Source organism: Canis lupus, chromosome 21 (assembly GCF_011100685.1).
Source record: "Canis lupus familiaris isolate Mischka breed German Shepherd chromosome 21, alternate assembly UU_Cfam_GSD_1.0, whole genome shotgun sequence".
NCBI classification, from domain to species: domain Eukaryota; kingdom Metazoa; phylum Chordata; class Mammalia; order Carnivora; family Canidae; genus Canis; species Canis lupus.
The window spans coordinates 22,986,033-23,005,677 of NC_049242.1; the positions used below are offsets into that span (position 1 = coordinate 22,986,033).

Genomic DNA, 19,645 nt, shown 5'->3' on the forward strand with positions numbered 1-19,645 from the left:
CCAGCTTTCTTTAGCAGCGAAATCCTTTCTTCAAATCCAGCCTTGTTCGGGAGCAGATGAGGGAAGCTTCTCTAGTTCAGCAGGGGTAGCCCAGGATTCCACATGGTCAGCCTCTCACTTGGGTAGCCCCTACACTCCAGTTGCTGGGGCTCTAGGGACACAGCTGAAAACACTCTCAGTGCAGAATAGTGAATGCTGGGACAGGGGACACAACTCACTGGGGATGGCAAGGCCCATGCTCCCCAGGCCAGGAGCAAAATATAGCCCCTAGAGAGGTGGGACCCTGGTCACATCCATCTCACTGAGCAGGGGCTTAGGACACGTCTGCTAACGGATCGTTTTTATAGTAAGTAGAAGAAGTATACCTGGACAAGGCACTTCTCCTAATCCATATGCACCTTGACCTTGACCCAAGCCCCAGACTGAATAAGCCCTAACCTTGCAACCTGTCACCGTTGCTTTACTGTGTTTGAGCCCCACTTGTCCCTGTGCTCCATCCAAATGGGAATAAAAGTACCTCCTTCCTAGGATTGTAAGGGCTAAAATAATATAAAGTGCCTAGCATAGACGCTGGTGTATAGCATTCGACAAATGTTGTTATCAATAGAAGTATTATGACTGATGTTAATGACTGAGAAGACAGGTTTACCTGGAAATGGGGCAAGCTGTCCAAAAGCCATTATGTAATGGAGGAGGGAAGAGTGAAATGCCCAGAGAAACTAGGGAAACTGGGGAGCACAAGAAAATACAAACAGGCACCTCAGCATCACCACAGTTCCCAAAGGAAAACCATAATGAAAAGCAAAGGTGCTAGAAGTCAAAGGAGACTAGAAATGTGTGTGAGGATCGTGTTTGGCTGGAGAAACAGTGGGAGACGAGAGGGAGGCAAGCTCTACTAGCCTCTTCACTGGTCCCATGTCTCCATCCTTGTGCTCTACACTGACCCCCAGAATGATCTTTAGAACATGCAACCCAACCATTCTCACTGTGGCTCCCATAGCTTTAGGATGAGGCCCAAGCTCCTTAACGTGGCATTCAAGACCTCATGTGATCCTGCTCCTACTACTCTCTCCAGCCTTCCTCTATGCCTCTCTCTGATATGGATTCAGCTCTCTGATCATATCAGGTCACTTGCTGTGTCCTTGAATGAACTTTCCCCTTCAGGGTCTTTGATCACACTGTGCTCTTGAACTGAAGTGCTTTGAACTGAGGTGCCCTTTCCCCTTCTTGAACTGAAAAGCATCTCCTTTTCTGCACCCTGCCCATCCTTACTATCTTTACACATCTTCCTTCAAGAAGCCTTATTTTTGTTTGTTTGTTTTTTGTTTGTTTGTTTGTTTAACTTCCACTTCCACTTTAACACTGGGACCTGGGCTAGGAATCTGCTTGGAGAGGTATATAGTTTGGAGAAGCACACATTTTGGAGAAACAGTTTGTGTAATTCATCTGTCTAGATTCCTCTCTCTCCCATCTGACTGTAGGCAAACATAAAGCTGATTCAAAGCACTTAGCATGAGACCTGGTATAAGGAAGGCATCAGAAAAAAAAAATGTATTGACTTCCTCAAGGGTAAAGACTGGATCTTACTCATTTCATTGCCCACTCCCTGGTTCTGCAATTACATGCACTCTTAAAACCTAGAAAATACAGTTTGGGATTCTGTATTACAGCTCATGCTGCCCAGAATAACTTTTGTCATCGTTCATTTATTCACTCATTCAACACATTTATCGTGTACATGCTCTTTGCCAAGACCTGTGCAGGTATAGAGATATAAAAGTGAAGAGAAGTCAGACTCAGTCCCAACCCTCCTAGAGCTTTTGAAGTTCCAAGGTCAAATTGAGAAGAGGTAGTACCATCCTCATTGGAGTTTTCAAGGAAGGGAATCTTTAAAGAAAGAGACCAGAAATTGAAATGAATTTAGCCCTGACCTTGTACGTACCAGTTATTTAACCTTCAGAACCCTGGAGATATGAGTTTACAAGTTTAAAGTAAAGATGAAGAAACAGAGAGGCTTAGAGAGGTGATAGTGAGAAAAGGGGCTGAGACTGGTATCCTAACGTATGATGCCAAAGCCCTCACTTGTTCTAATTCACCTGGGCCTGGATGGAAGGGACAAAGGGAAGAACGGAGAGAGGCAGAAAGAGAGAAGCTAAGCTACCCCTTCAGTCCTGTACTGGAACAGTGTTGTGAAGGTGACTTGGACAGGAAGGATAGAAAAAATCTGGGGATTTTCCGACATTGCCATTGGGCAATCCCCAGAATTATGTCATGGTTGTCACTTCTTGCGTACCTGGTATTGAGAAAGAGGTTCAGGCCTGAAAATAAACTCAGGGGAATTTGGACCGAGGTGCTAACCCACTGTGGCCTCTGCCAACCTAATCCTTTGATTCTGGAGGATTGTTCTCTACAGCAGTTTAGACATTCTGTGGTCTGTACTTCTCTTCTTGTCCACACAAACCTCAGTATTATGCCAGACACAGATAGGAGAAGAAATGGCTTGGCTACTCGGACACCCCTCCCTTAGGACATTTCAACTAAGATATCAAATATATTGACACACAGTTGTTCATAAGCACTCATTGTCCTTTTAATATCTACAGGATCTGTAGTTATGTCTCTTTTTCATTCCTAATATTGGCAATTTTTTCTTTTTCTTTTTCTCTTTACCAGTCTGACTAGAAGTTTATCAATCTTATCTATTTTTCCAATAACAATCTTTAGTTTCAGGACGCCTGGGTGGCTCATCAGTTGAGTCTGCCTTCTGCCCAGGGCTTGATCCTGGAGTCCCGGGATGAAGTCCCACATTGGGCTCCCTGCGTGGAGCCCGCTTCTCTTTCTGCCTATGTCTCTGCCTCTCTCTGTGTGTGTCTCTCATGAATAAGTAAAGAAAATATTTAAAAAAAAAAAAAACAGTTTTCAGTTATTTTTTGTGTTTTCAATTTCATTTATTTCTGCTCTTTATTATTTCCATCCTTTGACTTGTTTTGGATATCACTTATTCTTTTTCTTAAGCTTAGTTTATTGATGCCAAGCCTTTCTTATTTTCTAACATGAGCATTTAATGCTATAAATTTCCCTCTATGAACTACTCTATCTGTACCCCATAAATTTTGATATGTTGTGTTTTCATTTTCATTCAGTTCAAAATTCATTTTCATTCAGTTTTAAAATTTTCTTTGTACTTTCTTCTACCCATTGGTTATTTTTTTTTTTTTCTTTTTACCCATTGGTTATTTAGAAGTATGTTGTTTCCAAATATTTGGGGGGTTTTCAGTTGTCTTTTTGTTATTGATTTCTAGTATGATTCCATTTTTATTAGGAAACATACTTTATATGATTTCATTTCTTTTAAATTTGTTGAAGTTTTTTTCATGGGTATAATATGGTGATATGGTATGTCTTGGCAAACCTCTCCCCCTGCTAAATCTTTAATGTACACTTGAAATGAGTGTTAATTCTGCTGATGCTGTGTAGTGTTCTATAAAGTTCAGGTCAAGTTGTTTGATATTGTTGTTTGGGTTTTCTAAATCCTTGTGATTTTCTGTCTACTTGTTCTATCAGTTGCTGAATGGAGAGAGGAAATTTGAAGTCTCCAACTTTAATTGTGGATTTATCTATTTTTTGTTCAATTCTTTTCTTTAAAATTTTTTATTTATTTATGATAGTCACAGAGAGAGAAAGAGAGGCAGAGACACAGGCAGAGAGAAGCAGGCTCCATGCACCAGGAGCCCGACGTGGGAATCGATCCTGGGTCTCCAGGATCGCGCCCTAGGCCAAAGGCAGGCGCCAAACCGCTGCGCCACCCAGGGATCCCTATTTTTTGTTCAATTCTATCAGATATTGCTTCATGTATTTTGGAGATCTGTTATTAGGTTCTATTTATTTAGGATTATCATATTTTCTTGATAAATTGGCCCCTTTATCACTATATAATATCCCTCTCTATTTCTGGTAATATTCCTTGTTCTGAAATCTATTTTGCCTGATATTAATATAGTCATCAACTTTCTTTTGATTACTGTTTGATTAGAGTTTGCATGGTGTAACTTATTCCATCCCTTTTTAACCTATATGTTTTTATATTTAAAGTGAAGTCCTTAACATATAGATGATCAAGAGACACTTGAAAAGATGCTCATCATCAGGGAAATGTAAATCAAAACCACAATAAGATATTACCTCACATCAGTCAGAACGGCTAAAATAAAAAGACAAGAAATAACAAGTGTTGGTAAGGATGTGGAGAAAAAGGAACCCTCGCATACTGTTGGTGGGAATGTAAATTGATACAACCACTGTGGAAAACAGTATGGAGGTTCCTCAAAAAATTAAAAATAAAAATACTATATGATCCAATAATGGCATTCCTGGGTATTACCCAAAGATATGAAAATACTATGAAAGGATATATACATCACTATGTTTATTGCAGCATTAACAGTAGCCAAGTTATAGAAGCAACCTAAGTGTTCAGTGATAAACAAATGGATAAACAAAAAAAGGAAGATGTGGTATGTATAAACAATGGATTATTACCTAGCCATAAAAAAGGATGAGATCATGCCATTTGCAACAAAATGGATGGACCTAAAGGGTATTATATTAAGTAAAAGAAGTTAGACTGAGAAAGCCAAATGCTATATGATTTCACTCATATGTGGAATCTAAAACAAACAAACAAAAAGCAGAATCAGAGCTTTAAATTCAAAGAAAAAATGTGGTTGCCTGAAGCGAGTGGGAAGGTGGGCAAAATGGGTTAAGGGGAAGGGGAGATACAGGTTTCCAGTTATGGAATGAATAAGTTGTGGGAATAAAAGTCACAGAATAAGGAATATAGTCAGTGATATGGTAATAGAGTTGTATGGTGACAGATGGTAGCTACACTTGTGGTGAGCATAGCATAATGTTTAAATTTGTCGAATCATTATGTGGTATACCTGAGACTCCTATAACACTGTGTCAACTACACTCAAAAATAAGTAAATAGGGTGCCTGGGTGGCTCAGTTGGTTAAGTGTCTGCCTTCGGTTCAGGTCATGATCCCAGGATCCTGGGATTGAGTCCCATGTCGGGTTCCCTACTCAGCAAGGAGCCTGCTTCTCCCTCTGCTTCTCCCCCTGCTCATGTTCTCTCTCTTTCAAATAAATAAATGGAATTTTTAAATAAATCAACAAAGTGAGGTTCTTAAAATAATAAATAAATGAAAGTGAGATTCTTATAGACAGCATATAATTGAATCTTTTTAAAAAATCCTATTTGGGCAGCCCGGGGGACTCAGCGGTCTAGTGCCACCTTCAGCCCAGGGCCTGATTCTGGAGACCCAGGATCGAGTCCCGCGTCGGGCTCCCTGCATGGAGCTTGCTTCTCCCTCTGCCTGTGTCTCTGCCTCTCTCTCTCTGTGTGTCTCTTATGAATAAATAAATAAAATATTTTAAAAATAAAAAATAAAATAAATAAAATAAATTTAAAAATCCTATTTGATAATCTCTGCCTTTTAATTGGATGTTTAACAAGATCATTCACCATTTATATATAACTACCGATATGGCTGGATTTAAATGCACTGCCTCACCAGTTTTATTTTTTTTGAGATCTGATCCTATACTTTTTTTCTCTTTTCAAGCATTATTTTTTATTAATCTTATATTTTATTATAATTCCATTCGATTCTACTATTGAATTATTGATTGTACCACTTTAAAAGGTTTTTAGTGGTAGATTTGGGGTTCACAATATACATCTTGAACTTAATAAGAGTCTACCTTTGAATAATAACGTACCATTCCATATACAGGTGAACAAGCCTTACAATAGCCTACTTCCCTTTCCTCGCTCCTATTCTGTGTGCTATTTTTGTTATACATTTTATTTCTAAAGAGGTTATAAACTCTATATGATGTTACTATTTTTGCTTTAGATAATTTATTTTCTTTTAAAGTGATTAAAAATAAGAATAAAGTTTTTTGTATTTACCTTCTTTTTTTGTTTGTTTTACAATTTCTTTTCATCTTCATTGTGTTAATCCAGGTTTCATCTGCTTGCGAATATGTTCCATCTAAATAACTTTCTTTCAGCATTTTGCGTTGTACAGGTCTCGCAATGTTGCCTCTCAGTCTTTGTCTTTCAAAAGTCTTCATTTTACCTTCACTTCTGAAAGGTTATTTTCACTGGAATAGAATTCTGAGCTGATATCTCTTCTCTTCAGTAGTTTAAAGATATTGCTCCAGGGGCTTGGGTGGCTCAGTTCATTAAGCGTCTGCCTTCAACTCAGGTCATGAACTCAGGGTCCTGGGACTGAGCCCCATGTTGGGTTCCCCACGCAGCAGGGAGCTTGCTTCTCCCCCTGCCTCTGTGCTTTCTCTCTCCTTAATAAATAAATAAAATCCTTAAAAAAATAAAAATGTACTTCATTATCTCTTCATTATCTTCTGACTTGCACAAATTCTGACAAGATCCATGGTGATAATTATTTGTGTCCCTTTTAAAATAAAATTACATTTTTTTCTCTGGCTGTCATTAACATTTACTTTCTATTTTTGGTTTTTGGTATTTGATCTGTGTATCTAGGTATGTATGTGCTTATATTTATCCTGCTCGAGATTCTCTGGAATTCCTGCATCTGTAATTTGTTATCTTTCATTAAATTTTCAAAATCCTCAGCCATTATCTCTCTGAATGTTTTCCTTCCACTCTCTCCTTTTTTCCTTCTGAGACTCCAACTATATCTATCTTTTGATCATCCGATGTTGCCCCAGAGTTCTTGAGTACTGTGTTCTCCCTTCCCCATCCACATTCTTCTCTCTTTATATTTCATTTTAGTTAATTTCCACTGCCTAGATTCAAGTTCACTGATTCTTTCCTGGCTGTTTCCAGTTTGCTGGGAGTTGTTTATGTCTGATATGTTGTGCTTTTTCCTATTTAAAATTTCTATCATTTGGTTCTTTTTTTTTCCTTAAGATTTATTTATTTATTTAAGAGAGAGAGAGAGAGAGAGAGAGACAGTAGGAGCGGGTGGAGGGGCAGAGGGTGAAGGAGAGAAGCAGATTCTGTGCTGAGCCTGGAGCTTGATTCAGGGCTCCATACAATGATTCAGATATCATGACCTAAGCAGAAACCAAAAGTCCAATGCTCAATTGACTGAGCCACACAGGCACCCTTGATTCTTCTCTTTCTCTCTCTCTCTTTTTTTTTTTTTTTTTCAAAGTTGAGGAGTTTATTAGGGAAATATGAGAGGCAAAGATACCCCAAGTGACAGAAAGAAAATTCTGAAAATGACCCTTCAAGCCAAGTGGTGGCCTGGCCTTGACCTCCCCCAAAGGACAAGAAACTGGTAGGTTAAAAAAAAAAAAAAAAAAAAAGAAACTGGTAGGTTAGGACATTCTCTGGTGGCCACCTTGCGGGGGGGGGGGGGGGGGGGGGGCCGCGGCAGCGTAAGTGTCTCAGCCAGGTCTGCCTCCCACCCCCACCCCCCCCACCCCCACGCCAAAGATGGAAAGGAGACAAAGACTGTTTATAGAATCAATGCAGAGGCAATGAGAGCTGTAAGGAAAGTCTGAGAGAGGGAGAGATGGAGAGGACCTTAACAAAGAGTCCCAGGCAACTGGCTCTGAGCGTTTCAAATACACTGATCAACAGTTCTACAAAACGTTACTTTAAAAAAAGGTAAAATGCCTAATGTTGGTTTCAAGAGTTCCCCTGGACTTCTTCCCACATGCCACATCACACATCGATGTACATGGCAGAGCCCAAAGGCCACACTTTTGAAAAAAGAAAAACAAGAATAAGCCCTGTTGCTCTTTAAGAAGAGAGGAAGGAGCTGAGGCTGCTGGGGCCGGCCTGTGTTCCATAAAGCAACAGCTTGGCATAGTTCTAGGTGAGGGTCTCACCGTTTGTCACCCGTGCTTCAATGTACTCTATTCTCTGCTCGAGGGCTGTCAATTTCTCGTTTAGTGTTGCAAGTCTTGAACGACAAGAGGTGTCTCAATGTATTCCCGGTTCGCCCAGTCCTGGTGAATCTCCCGCTGCACGGGATCCTCCTGGCCCGCCGTGGCTGCCGCCTGAAGAGCGATTCTTCTCTTTTTATAGTGTTTGTCTCTGTTCTAAAATCTCCCATGCATTTCTACAGGCTATTTTCTCCTCTCGATCCTTCACTTAATAATCATAGTCATTTTAAAGTCTCTGTTGTATAGTTCCAACATCTTCTAATTCCTACCATCTTTCTGTCTGGTTCTGCTTTGTGTTTTATTTCTTGATAATGGATTTTTTTCCGTGTTTTTAAAAATAAATATCTCCTATTTTTTTTTTTAAATGAAATGCCAACCATCATGTATAGAAAAGGAGAGGAAAGTATGGTAAATAGAATTTATGTCTGGGGGCACCTGAGTGGCTCAGTTGTGGAGCCTTTGGCTCAGGTTGTGATCCCAGGGTCATGGGATCAAGTTCTGCATCAGGCTCCCCAGTGAGCCTGCTTCTCCCTCTGCTTATGTCTCTGCCTCTCTCTGTGTTTCTCATGAATAAATAAATAAAATCTTTAAAAAAAAAAGAATTTGTGTCTAGAAGTGGGCATGCTTCTTTTTCTTTTAGATAGTTAATGTGATATTGGAGTCAATAGTCAGGAACTGGGCTGAGCCTGAGTGTTATTTTCATTGTTTGGAAGGCACGCTAGTTTCTTTCTTTTTTTTTTTTTTAATTTAAATATATATTTGTTTTTTAAAGGTTTTATTTTCAAGTAGTCTCTACACCAAACATGGGGCCTGAACTCATAACTCCAAGATTAAGAGTTGCACTCTCCTCTGACTGAACCAGCCAGGTGCCCCTAAGGCATATTAGGTTTCAAATGTTTCCATGATTGCTTGCTGTTAACTTGTGCTTAAAGGGATGTCAGCCTCTCTGCTAGCTTGCTTTTCTTTTCTTTTTCCTTCTTTCCTTCCTCCCTTTCTTTTCTCTCTTCTTTCTTTTCTTTCTTTCTTTCTTTCTTTCTTTCTTTCTTTCTTTCTTTCTTTCTCTTTCCTTTTCTTTCTCCCTTTTCTTTTTTCAACAGCTTTATAGAAATATAATTCACATACTATACAATCATTTATTTATTTATTTATTTATTTATTTATTTATTTTTAAAGATTTTGTTTATTCATGAGAGACACACACACACACACACACACACACACACACAGAGGCAGAAACACAAGAAGAGGTAGAAGCAGGCTCCACACAGGAAGCCCGAAGTGGGACCGGGATCCCAGGATCATGCCCTGAGACAAAGGCAGACACTCAACCACTGAGCCACCCAGGCATTCCACAATTCACCATTTAAAGTGTACACACTTCAGTAGACTTTAGGATATTCCCAGAGTTGTACAGTACCACTACAGTCAAGTTCATAACTTCTTTATCACCTCAAAAACAAAAACAAATAAAAACCCTGTGGTTGCCAGGGCAACTGGAGGGAAGAGAGACTAGGCTCAGTTTCTGTCTGGGGTATAGAAAAGTTGTGGGAACTAGAGAGTGGTGTTGGTTACACAATACTGTGAATATACTTAACGTCACTGAATAGTATACTTTAAAATGGCTACAGTGAGGGGGCACCTGGGTGGCTCAATGGGTTAAGCATCCAACTCTTGATTTTGGCTCAGGTCAGGATCTCAGGGTCATGAGATCCAGCATGTCAGCCTCCATGCTGGGCATGGAGCCTGCTTAAGCCTCCTTAAGATTCTCTTCTTTTCTCTCTGCCACCCCCTCTCTAAAAAATAATGACAATAAATAAATAAAATGGTTACAATGGTAACTTTTATGTGTATTTTACCACAATTAATTTTTTTTAGAAAGAAACCCTCTACCCTTGAACTCTCAATCCCCAAACCCCATCCATCACAACTCTAAGCAACCACTTCTCTATTTTTCTATCTCTATATATTTGCCTATTTTGGACATTTCATATAAATGGACCCATATAACATGGGATCCTTTGTGTTTGGCTTCTTTCACTTAGCATTTTTAAAGGTTCATCCTTGCTAAAGATTAAATGTTTGCATTCCCCCCAAATTATTATATTAAAAACCTAATGCCCAAGGTGATGGTAGTAAGTGGAGTTTGGGAGAGGTAAGTTATGAGAGTAGAACCCTCATTGGGATTAATGTCTTTATTTATTTGTTTTTTAATTGGAGTTCAATTTTTCAACATACAGCATAACACCCAGTGTTCATCCCGCCAAGTGCCCCCCTCAGTGCCCATCACCCAGTCACCCCAACCCCCCGCCCATTTCCCCTTCCATTACCCCTTGTTCATTAATGTCTTTATAAAAGAGACTCCAGAGAATGAGCTGGTCCCTTCTACCACGTGAGAACACAGCAAGAAGCCATTGGTCTGCAACCTGGAGTGGACTCTCACTGGAACCCGACCAACCCTGACACCCTAACCTTGGACTTCCAGCCTCTGGAACCATGAGAAAGAGACTTACTATTTATAAATTAGCCAGTCTATGGTGTTTTGTTAAAGCAGCCTGAATGGATTAAGATAGTCCTCGTGCCAGTATCAGTATTCTTTATGCTCAAATAATATTCACCTGTATGAATACTACACTTTGTCTATCCACTCATTAGTTTATGTGAGTGTAAGGGTTATTTCCACCCTTTGGCTATTATGAATAATGTTGCTACCACTATCAACAGTCAAGTACAAATTTTTGTGTAAACATGCTTTTTTTTCTCTTGATCTATACCTAGGAAAAGTACTGCTAATGATAACTCTGTTTAAGTTACTGAAGAAACACCAGACTGTTTTGCAGAGTGCCTGCACCATCTTACATCCCCACCAGCGGTATTTGAGGGCTCCAATCTCTCTACATCTTCACTAACACTTCTTTTCTGACTTTTTGATTTTAGCCCTTTTAGTGGGTATGAAGTGGTCCCTCCTGTGGTTTTGATTTGCATTTCCCTAATGACTAGGGATATTGAGCATCTTTTCACATGTTTGTTGGCCACTTCTGTTCTCCTCTAGAGAAATGTCCCTTCACATCCTTTGCCCTTGTTCCTTTAGTTGGGTTGTCTTCTTCTTATTGAGCAGTAAGAGTTATTTATGAATATTATATATTATGGATACCAGTCCCTTATCAGATATGTGCTTTGCCAATATTTTCTCCCGTTCTGAGGGTTGACTATTCAGTTTCTTTGTAGTGATCTTTCAAGCACAAATTTTAAAATTTGGGTGAACACTTACCTAGTGTTCTTGTTCCCCTCTCGGTTTTCCATAGTTGTGCTCCTGTGCCATGGAGAGCAACTCTCTCCATGCTCTTGTCTGAGCAGCACACTGCTGTTTTCGCTTGTTACACTGTGCTAAGGTCACTGCAGGTTCAGTGAGATCTCTATTATGTGGGCTCAGCTGGGTCTTGAGCAGGCCCTTGTACACCTTGGTCTCGAGGAAGGATTATCTCAGCATTCTTGAGCCTCTTCCCCACAGCAACTATCTGTTGTCTTACATCTGCGGTTGGTCTTGTAAGGGAAAAACCAATGGTAGCCCACCTCTGCTTGGTATCATGGCAGGTTCCTAGGCTAGAGACATTTCCTGTCTGTCTCCCAGGGGAGTGGATTTTTTCTATCTTTTCTATAACACCAGCGGATCTTGACCTGTGTCCTAGCGGCAGCCAGAAGGTTTTTCCTACCCCTCCTGCAAGTCAGATGAATTTTGCTTCTACTCTTCTTCCAGAGGCCTGTATTTTTACCCAGACCCTGGGAACAAAATGATATCTTTCCCTTCCCTAGAGACTAAGGCTTTTGCTTCATCAGAAGGGAGTCAGAACATGAGACTGAGGTGTTTGAACTGCCCAGAGCCACAGAAGGCAGTTCTCTCTAGCATCTTACCCAGTTTTTCTTGCAGGTGTTTGGAGGAGGCATGTGGAGGAGAACTGCAAGTCAGCTAGAACTCCCCTTTTACTAGAGGCTCTCAGTTATTTCCAGCTGACGTGCTGGGCAACACTAGATCTTTAAGATTCATTATGAGTTATCTGATTTCTTCTTACCTACTTACGTAGCAGCCAGCCACCTTTCTTCTGTGTCCTGCCAGAGGTGACAGCATTAGTGTGTGCTGTCTTGGAGGACTTGTTCTATTAACTCCAAAGCATGAACTCGAGCAGAAGCCGAACAGTGCTTCATGAGGACTCATTCTTGCTGTCCACAGGGACTGCAGGTCAAGACTTAAGGGTCAGGTACCCCTCAGGTGTGGCCTTGAACAAATCCCCTCAGACTTCCCAGCTGTACAATGCAGTCCCGTGGAAGAGGGGTAATGGTGGAGGCGGCCTACCAGACTACCTGGAATTTAATCCCAGCCCCACTCGGTACAGCAGAGTGATCCCACGGTGAGCTACTCAACCTCTCTCTGCCTCAGTTACCTTATCTGTCCAATGTGGACAATAATTACATCCACCTCTCTCTATGATGCCTGCTATATAGCATTAGGTGCTATCGTCATTAATAATACAAGTAATAGTAATAGTAGTAGCAGTAGTAGTATCATACTACTAAAAAGAACATCACTATTAATATTACTGTTACTCTTGATGATCTCCAAGGTTCCTTCTACTGTGAAGTATTTATTCATTTATTTTCTGAAAAGGATCTGCCAGGTAGGCCAGGTAATAAAAACGACTACCCTGGGAAGAGGAAGGCTGGCCTCCATTTGCTGTGTGACCTTTGCTCAGACCCTGGCCAACTCTGGACAATAGTGTCCTTCTGTAGAGTACAGTTTGAACCAGCAGGCTGCAACTGGTTGAATCTGTGTCAGGGAGCAAGGTAGGGAGGGAATCAAAGGAGAGCTTTGGAGCTGTCAGCCCACAGACATCATGATGCCTATTTGTCTAAATTACAAATCTCAGAAGACAGGTAATCAGAGCCCTCGTGTTCATAGAGCACTTTAGTCATCAAAATTCACTCATAAGCATGTTCTCTTTAACTGTTGACAATGGCTTCTTGGGATGTGTGTGTCAGGGATTGCTGATTTCAGTTTGACAGCAGAGTGAGATCCAAAGAGGGATTAGGTCAAGGGTGCCCATGACAAACAAGATAGAACTGGGCTGGAACCCTGGGTCCAGACTTGGTGCTTTTCCATGAGCTGCAGGCATTGGGTGCCTGCTCCCCTGCATTTTCCTAGCAGGTTGTCCTTCTCTCCTTGGGAGGGCTGGTAGGACTCATCAGAGCAGAGAGGCCTGAGGAGGGAAATCTGGAAGGCTGGTAGTTGGACCTGCACCTTGTCCCCCGTGCCAGACAACAGCATCTCCAGGGTAGGATTTGGGTGTCCCCCTTTGCAGCTTCCTGGTCCGTTGGGCCTGAGAAGTCACAAGAGTTCTGTTGAATGAAGACTTGAGTAAATTCTCTCCCATTTTTGTTCAGGCTTATGCAGTCCTAACCCTCCAGGGCTGGTAATGAGCCTGGAGTCCCTACCACATTTCAGGCCCAGCCCAGTGTGGGGAACACTAATAAATATTTGTTAAAGGGATCATACCAGCAAACCCAAGTCTTGCACAGATTCAAACAAACAAAGACAAGGGGTCGGGGAGAGAATGGGAAGTTATTGTTTAATTGATATAGAATTTCCATTTTAGAAGATGAAAGAGTTCTGGGGATGGATGTTGGTGATCAGACAATGTGAACACATTTAATGCCACTGAATCATACTCTTTCAAATGGTTAAGATGGCTCCCTCAGAGCCTCCAGGAGGAACCAACAGGGTGGACAACCTGACTTTGGATTTCAAAGTTGCCAAAACTGTGAGAGAATAAATGTCTGTGGGTTTTTTTAAAAAAAGATTTTATTTATTAGAGACAGAGAAAGGCAGAGACATAGGCAGAAGGAGAAGCAGGCTCCCTGTAGGGAGCCTGATGCAGGACTCGATCCCAAGACCCCAGAATCATGACCTGAGCCAAAGGCAGATGCTCAACCTCTGAGCCACCCAGGTGCCCTCTGTGTTTTAAGTTAAAAAAAAAAAAAAAAAAAAAAAAAGAAAAAGAAAGAAAGAAAAGAAAGGGTTAAGATGGTACATTTTATGTTACTTACATTTTACCATCATCTGAAAAGAAAGTTGACAAAAATACATTTTCTAGCCTGAAGAAATAAAACAAAATTAAGCTTGAATTATTTCTATCCATTTCATCAAATGGAAAGGAAATACAGTTTGGCTATGGCCTTCAGCACACCCTGACATACACACACACACACCCATCCTTATCCTGCATTCATCCACCTATTGTGAGGACCCACGGGCACCCAGCCCTGGCCCAGAGCACCTGGGGACACTGTGTCTTCTTTCTGAAGCCAGGGGAGGCATTAGAGGTGGGGCAGGTGGGACAGGAAAGAGGGAGGCCATTTGTTTGTTTGTTTGTTTATTTGTTTGTTTGTTTGAAGGAGGCCCTTTAAACTCTCCCCTTTCCAGTTGGTGTCTCCTTTGTGCCTAGTCCTCTGGCTTTTACAAAGGGTGGGAGTTGTCTCAAGTCAATGAGGCCACAGGGCCCAGCCAGTTCTCCAATCCTGGGCTGATATGCAACACGAGCATGAATAGCCCTCAGCTACCCAAAGCTTGCTGTGTGCTGGGGACCCACCAAGTACTCCCCGTGTGTGAACCTATTTAATCCTCACAACAAACCATGAGGCCAGTCTTGCAGTCCTCTCCAGTGATAAATGAGGAAACTGAGGCACAGACGCAGTGAGCAGCTGGTCCATTCAGAGTGCCATGAGCATAAGAAGCAGGTTTGAGGCTTGAATCCTGTGTTCTGAATGCCATGATTCATCATGATCCATCGCTGGCCCTCATGGGGTGATGGGGTCCCTTAAAGTCAGGTGACCCCCTTAAAGTTATTCAGCCAAGCATTGGCAGAGTTGCCATTGGGATCCATGTCTTCTAATACCCAGAATGGTACCTTTCTACCAATTGAGGCCTAATCTGAGAATGAGAAGGTCTAGATTTTGTCCATTGGAACCCCATCTGCCTCCTCATGCATTCCTTTTTTTTTTTTTTTTTAAGATTTTATTTATTTATTCATGAGAGACACACAGAGAGAGGCAGAGACATAGGCAGAGGGAGAAGCGGGCTCCATGCAGGGAGCCCGGAACGGGACTTAATCCCAGGACCCCGGGGATCACTACCTGAGTTGAAGGCAGATGCTCAACCACTGGGCCATGGAGGCATCCTGCCTCATTGTGCACTCTTGAAGGCAGTGTGGTGAGAGGTTTGGCAGAGCAATTTCTGCCTGGCTGGTTTCCCACCTTGGAAGATTTCTTTTTTTCCTGCTTTCTGACTCTGGGTACTTTATTTTCCAAGAAGAGATCATAGTTTAAAGGGACACTCTCAGGAATGGGTTACCCAGGCAGGCCAAAGAAACCTCCCTAAGCCAGGGCTGTTGGTGGTGTTGCAGAGAGGGCCTGGGGCCTGCAGGGGAGGCGGGGAGTGTGGTGGCAGCACAGGCTGGCTGTGGAGACGAAGGGCAGGAGCATGCCGAAGGAGGAGCAGCTAGAGACACCCATCCCCTCTCTGTGTGTCCCCTCACTGCATGCATCTCAACACCCTTTGTCCAGCAGGGTCGGGGAGAGAGCTGGGCTAAGTGGTTTCTAAGCTATTCTTCCTGTTTTAGATCAGGTTCCCTAGAAGCAGAGCTTGAGAAGATGAGCCCCTAGATTCACTGGTTAGATTACTCCTTTCTGCCCCTGGATGCCCCCTAGTAAGCATCCTTAAAGTCTCCCCTCCCACCGCCATCAGGTCTAAGAGTCTCCCAAAGAGCCTGAGCAGCTGCGGAAGCTCTTCAATGGAGGTTTGAGCTTTGAAACAACCGATGAGAGTCTGAGGAGCCATTTTGAGCAATGGGGGATGCTTACGGACTGTGCGGTAATGAGAGACCCCAACACCAAGCCATCCAGAGGCTTTGGGTTCGTCCCGTACGCCACCGTGGAGGAGGTGGACGCAGCCATGAATCCAAGGCCACACAAGGTAGATGGAAGAGTCGTGGAACCAAAGAGGGCTGTCTCCTGAGAAGATTCTCAAAGACTTGGTGCCCACTTAACTGTGAAAAAGATTTTTATTGGTGGCATTAAAGAAGACACTGAAGAACATCATCTAAGAGATTATTTTGAACAGTATGGGAAAATTGAAGTGATTGAGATCATGACTGACCGAGGCAGTGGCAAAAAGAGAGGTTTTGCTTTTGTGACCTTTGACGACCATGACTCTGTAGACAAAACTGTCACTCAAAAATACCATACCGTTGGGATCCCTGGGTGGCTCAGCTGTTTAGCGCCTGCCTTCGGCTCAGGGCGTGATCCTGGAGTCCCGGGATCGGGTCCCACATCGGGGTCCCCGCATGGAGCCTGCTTCTCCCTCCTCCTGTGTCTCTACCTCTCTCTATGTCTCTCATGAGTAAATAAATAAAAATTTAAAAAAAAATACCATACTGTGAATGGCCACAACTGTGAAGTAAGGAAACCCTATCAAAGCAAGAGATGGCTAGTGCTTCATCCAGCCAAAGAGGCCGAGGTGGTTCTGGAAACTTTGGTGGTGGTCGTGGAGGTGGTTTTGGTGGGAATGACAACTTTGATCGTGGAGGGAACTTCAGTGGTCGAGGTGGCTTTGGTGGCAGTCGAGGTGGTGGTGGATACAGTGGCATTGGGGATGGCTATAATGGATCTGGTAATGATGGAAGCAACTTTGGAGGTGGCAGAAGCTATAACAATTTTGGCAATTACAACAATCAATCCTCAAATTTTGGACCCATGAACGGAGGAAATTTTGGAGGCAGACGCTCTGGCCCCATGGTGGTGGAGGCCAATACTTTGCCAAACCACGAAACCAAGGTGACTATGGTGGTTCCAGCAGCAGCAGCAGCTGTAGCAGCAGCAGAAGGTTTTAATTACTGCCAGGAAACAAAGCTTAGCAGGAGAGGAGAGCCAGGGAAGTGACAGGGAAGCTGTAGGTTACAACAGATTTGTGAACTCAGCCAAGCACAGTGGTGGCAAGGCCTAGCTGCTACAAAGAAGACATGTTTTAGACAATACTCATGTGTATGGGCAAAAAACTCGAGGACTGTATTTGTGACTAATTGTATAACAGGTTATTTTAGTTTCTGTTCTGTGGAAAGTGTAAAGCATTCCAACAAAGGGTTTTAATGTAGATTTTTTTTTTTTGCACCCATGCTGTTGATTGCTAAATGTAATAGTCTGATCATGACACTGAATAAATGTGTCTTTAAAAAAAATAAGAAGAGTATTTTTGGGGGGCTGTGGGGCTGGCTTATTGAGGAAATACCCACTGGAGAAACTGGAGAGGAAGTTGGGGCAGTAGAACAAGGAAAGTGAAGAAGCTAACCAGGGTATGATTCCAAACTGGGAGCAGAGCTGGCTGGAGCCCATGAAAATGCCCCTGAGTGTGCTCTAGCCTAAATGAAGCAGCTGGACTTTACTGGTCTGGGCCAAGGGCAGTAGAGGAGGTATGAACTCCCAGGTGTTTCCCATACTCTGCACATGGGGAAAAACAGTCCTAGGCGAGCCCAAGAGAATTGTAGCGCAGGTGGTCAGAAGGAGAAGTTGATGGAAAGATGGAATAGGGCCCACGGCAATGATCAAAGGGATGCTGGTGGAATGCTGACAGTGGCCCCAGATACCACCTTCAGGATTCATTCCAACATTTCAGATTCTGAGTCTTTCCTAACAGCATCAGATGGATGAGAAATGGGGTGAGGGCGCTGAGAGACAGAGCCTGAAGCCTGTTGCGTAAATGGGAATTTTGGCATGAAGATGGAGGGGAATTTTGGCATGAAGATGAAGGGTACAGGGGAGCCTCAGGGAACCAGATGTCCCAGGCTGACAGGGCTAAGGGGGCCTGACACTCCTCTGGCCTCTCAACTCCTGCCTTTACCCATGTGCACAATCCTACACACTCAGACACTTGGGACAGAAGAACACACTTGTGTGGATGTGCATAGAAGCAAATGCCCTGATGCACACAGACACACACACATAGGCTCATGCACAGCTCTGTACACACTTCCACACAAACCCATGCACATACATGGACACTCTTGCAGAGATATACCACAGACATTCACACTCACTTGTGCACACATATTCCTGAGCTTGTACTGGAAGCATGGCCAGCCAGGTTCTTTCTATTCCCGGCTTTCAGAGGAAGGTAAAATAGGGGGATGGGTGGGGCCCAGAGCCAGGCTAGTTGCAGCTAGCCACTGAAGACTGATCTTTGTCTGCAATGGCCCTGATCACACCAGTCCCAGACCCCAGGCTTGTGTCTGTCTGGGTTACTTGTAGAGGACTGATAAAAATGTCTGGAAGCTTAGCTGCTGCCTCCCCTGCCTCCCTCCTGGTTCCACTCCTACCTTTGACCCAGGCCTTTGTCCATCAGTGGGCCAGAGGCCTCCTGCCCCTGTAGTACGGGTGATCTGCAGTCCAGGGAAGAAAATCAACTGGGGCTCCTGACACGTACCCACTTCCTCCCTGAATGGCAGGTAGCAGTAGGAGCATTGCCATTGAGAAGCAAGGCCAGTGGGCACCTGGGTGGCTCAGCAGTTGAGCATCTGCCTTCGGCTCAGGGCATGACCTCGGGGTCCTGGGATCCAGTCCCGAATCAGGCTCCCTGCAGGGAGCCTGCTTTTCCTTCTGCCTATGTCTCTGCCTTTCTCTCTGTGTCTCTCATGAATAAATAAATAAAATCTTTTTAAAAAGAAGAAAAAAGTAAAGAAAGGCAAGACCATGGTGCAGAATCAGACTGACCCCGGCTCTGAGGCACTCCCAGTCTGGTGGAGGTCACAGGCATTTAAAAAGTGTGACCAGTACTGGGCTGGAAAGAAATGGGGCACTGAGGAAGCCTGGAAGACACACCTAATAGCTTGGGGGTGGGGGTGTGTATGGGATTGGGGAGGCTTTTGGAAGGAGATGATGTCTAAAACCATTCTTAAAAGAACAAGAGGAATTGGATTTGGGTGGAAGGGAGTAGGGCAAAAGGCATTTTAGACAGAGGGAAGAGCTTGTGCAAAATGCTGGCATGAGGAGAAGCCAGGTGCCCTAGGGAACTGGGAGAAGTTCAGCAAGTCTGGAGGAGGGTATGGAAAGGTCGGAAGGCAGGCAGGCCTGCTATAAACCAACCCAAGGAGGCATCCAGAGGGCATGGAGAAACCATTGGGAAATCTTAACCAGGGACAATGATCGTTGCAGATCTGCACTGGGAAGATCGTTTGCCCTCCAAAGTGCAAGGTGGATCTGGGGATGGCTTAAGAGAGATTTGAGATGGAACATAGGGCAACTGATTAAGCGGGGGCTGGTAGGAGCTTTGCAGGCCCAAAGGCAAATCAAGGAAATTAAGTAGGAAACAAAGAGAGGAAACAAATTTTCACAAAATTTTAATTGACAAAATTCAAAGTAAATAATAGAGCACATTTTTTTGGTAATACATGTCTAACGAGAAGAAGGGAATTTCTTGGAGGATGACATTTCACTTAACTGGGGCTCAAAGTTAGTGTTTTCTACCACCAAACTGATTGCAAATGTTCCTCTGGAAAAATCCCTCTTAGCTCATGGATCATTTAAACACAAGGGAGTAGTTTGCTAACCACTGGTCCAGACTAATGGGGCCCGGGTAGAAGCAAGTGTGAAATGAAGAAGGCT

The 19,645-nt window shown here is 43.1% G+C and overlaps 1 protein-coding gene and 1 pseudogene across 1 annotated transcript in view; both read right to left on the reverse strand.

The window, feature by feature from the left end:
• The window catches only part of DGAT2 (diacylglycerol O-acyltransferase 2), a 36,631-nt gene extending 36,394 nt beyond the window's left edge, over window positions 1–237 (reverse strand). The window contains exon 1 of the mRNA XM_038569341.1: window positions 219–237. Coding sequence (XP_038425269.1) covers window positions 219–237 — 19 coding nt within the window. The remainder of the gene's footprint in view (window positions 1–218) is intronic.
• A 7,634-nt stretch (window positions 238–7,871) lies between these two features.
• On the reverse strand, window positions 7,872–15,946 carry LOC119877377 (annotated as a pseudogene).
• Window positions 15,947–19,645: the final 3,699 nt, after the last annotated feature.